Genomic DNA, 2,710 nt, shown 5'->3' on the forward strand with positions numbered 1-2,710 from the left:
AAAATATGACAAGATCTTTATAAATGTAGTTGAATAAACAAAAATCAGAGGAATGATGCACAGATGATGATGAAGCAGAGACAAATAAGAAAGTAGATTCAAAGAAGAAAGGATGGTTTTCATCCATGTTCCAAAGGTTAGTTTATAACTCGTATTTTTTTTTTTTCATTTTTAGCATTTTTAATGGTCATTTAGTCTCGTTTAGATGGTCTATTCAGTCTAGAAAGGCAACACTCCTTATGTTATAACAGAGTTGGAAAGTCAATAAATCTTGCCAAGGTATAAAAAAATATTAAAAATTGAATCTTGGCATACAAAAAACAAAAAAATAATATGTGAAATGTTGTGTGCATAATCTGGTAAATATATATATCATCAAGGATATTAATTATTATTTATTAAAATCAAATAAATCATTTTAAAAGCAAAAAGTAGGCTACTTACCACATTTTCTGGAAGAGATGTTGTAACAGACTTTCCAATATCTGATGCAGCCATAAGTTCATCAGGAGGAGGCTTTTCCTTAAAGACATCCCTACCCTTGGTTGCATCATCGATACAAAGGAACATCGCTTCTTTGAAGATCTTGAGCATTCTAAACAAACCAAAGTTAGGTTAAATCTTCAGAATAGTTAAGGATATATACGTTTAAATGTCATGAAACTGAGGGCAAAAGAGTAAATTTACTTACCTCAAGTGATTCATCATAGACACGTCTTAGTTTACCAGTTCTATACCAAAATATACGTATTCTTCGATCTGGTGATGTGATTGCAAATTCTTTAATTTCATCATCAAAAAAATTAAGTTTTTTTAATTAAAATATGTTGATATTGAATGTTAGATACCTGTTCAGAATCACCCCACTGGCGGAAAGCAGAAAAGGGTTGCAAACGAGTTCAAATATACTGGCCACCAACTGTGAGCCCAGGTCCCTCTACAATGAGAAAGAAAAATAGTAAATGAAGATGAAAATAGATTTATTATTTGTCTTATAAAAAAAGATTTACCTGAGCCACATCATTCAAAAACCCCTCACGCACAAGACCACTGATGACCTCCATTTTTGATGTGACCTTCCTTGAAAAAAGATAATAGAAAAATTAAGATTGTAAAAGTTTAACAAGAATCATGTATATGAGATACATCAAGATTGCATATGAAAGTGAATACGTGAGATCATGGGACAATATATAGTTAGATATTTATAAAATAACCAAAAAAAAGTCGTTACTCTTTATGCAACACAAAACACACCTGGTTAGGCAATGCTCTTAGAGAAATGATCAATTCAGCAGGATGATCATCTCCGTCTCTACCTGCACATACCTTTCCAGGTGTAGCATCTAAAACCCAAACCTTAAAAAATAATAACAACATCTTATAATATTATTTATCCAGACATCACTTAATGACAAGAAACAAAACAGGGCCTTACTCTTACAGGCCTTGCAAGTGGCTTTGCAGCTTGTTCGACCATGCTCAGTGAAACTGGATCATAATAATAAGTATGAAAACCAAGGAAAGAGAGCACTAGTATAGTTTTAACTTCCATTTTGCCCCACCAGCTTTACCAACCTGATAATTATACACAAGTGAAATCCAAATCAAAATCTAAAAACACAAACTCAACTCAATCTAGATACAGAATACTTGAAACAAAGCTTAAGAAGTTTCGATGACAAAAGGCAAAAAGGAAGATCACTTACAGCAGCAACAGATTTGTTGTCAGGGTGATCTTCTTTGAACTGCTTTCTAAAGTCCTCCCTTTATAACATTAACAAGAGGAAAAATATTTAAACTTTGGAAATGGAAGTAAAACATGAAGGTAGTGATAAACGAAGAACAGCTACTAACATGAACACAAAGAAGGCGCTAGCGGGTCTCTTGGGTTTATTGGGATCCTTAGCTGCTTTCCCCTTGGCTGCAGTCTTCTTTACAGCCAACCTAAAATTACAACAAACAATTGTTAAAAAGTACCGAAATCATGATCCTGAGGAAGAACAAAAACCTAATTTCATTGAAGATGAAAAAAAAATACAACATTAAACCCTAGCAGATGGTATGTTTTAAACATACTTAGATTAAATCGTACTTGGTATCGGCTTTCCTCGTAGCACCGCTTGATTTGCTTCCTTTCATCATTTGATCCTGAATGAAACAACCGAAACAACAAACTAGGTCAAAAATCGAAGCGAAAATGGTTGTAAATGAAAAAAATTAGAGTCGACATCAAGGAAAAAGAGGAAGAAAACATACCTAGTTAGCAAAAAATCTAGGGTTAGGGTTTGATTCGTTTGCGATTGGGGGATACTGGGGTAAGGAAATCGACTTATAAATGGCTACGATACGTCGGCAATAGAACTATTTGGGCGGGAAGATTTTCATTCCAAGAGGGCTTGATTATGTTCATGATTTTGGGCCCATTTTGGATAAAACAATGGGGCTTCATTGGTGGCCGTGGTGAACCAGAGAGAAGACGAGGGGTGGTGGGTGTCTAGGTTGTTGTTGAACAGTAGGGGTAGAGAGAGAGATAGAGAGAGAGAGAGAGAGACTTACAGTTGGTCGTGTATTACCTGCATCAAATTGAAATTAAGGGAATGTTGATAGGGCGGAGGTGGTGAATGAGATGTTTGGTGATACTGATAAGAAGGAGATCAAGTAGAGATCCGATGAACGAGATGTTTGATGATACTGAAGATGAAGATGA

The 2,710-nt window shown here is 34.9% G+C and overlaps 1 protein-coding gene across 1 annotated transcript; it reads right to left on the reverse strand.

Annotated features, from left to right (window-relative positions):
- Positions 1-1,533: 1,533 nt before the first annotated feature.
- On the reverse strand, positions 1,534-2,142 carry LOC111899478 (HMG1/2-like protein). Its single transcript, XM_042896965.1, has 4 exons — positions 2,096-2,142; positions 1,858-1,947; positions 1,647-1,767; positions 1,534-1,578 (listed from the first exon to the last, which is right to left on the reverse strand). The coding sequence occupies exons 1-4, from the start codon at positions 2,140-2,142 to the stop codon at positions 1,534-1,536; spliced, it is 303 nt and encodes a 100-aa protein (XP_042752899.1).
- Between the last annotated feature and the right edge of the window lie 568 nt (positions 2,143-2,710).

This window comes from Lactuca sativa, chromosome 1 (genome assembly GCF_002870075.4).
Source record: "Lactuca sativa cultivar Salinas chromosome 1, Lsat_Salinas_v11, whole genome shotgun sequence".
Classification (NCBI taxonomy): domain Eukaryota; kingdom Viridiplantae; phylum Streptophyta; class Magnoliopsida; order Asterales; family Asteraceae; genus Lactuca; species Lactuca sativa.

Bases quoted from the DNA above. Each gene is read 5' to 3' on its own strand.
- LOC111899478 (XM_042896965.1), bottom strand. From the start codon at position 2,142: ATGAAAGGAAGCAAATCAAGCGGTGCTACGAGGAAAGCCGATACCAA. The intron at 1,948-2,095 runs GTACGATTTAAT...TTGTAATTTTAG, and splicing joins ACGAGGAAAGCCGATACCAA to GTTGGCTGTAAAGAAGACTG. The intron at 1,579-1,646 runs GTATCTAGATTG...TATAATTATCAG, and splicing joins AGCTTTGTTTCAAGTATTCT to GTTGGTAAAGCTGGTGGGGC.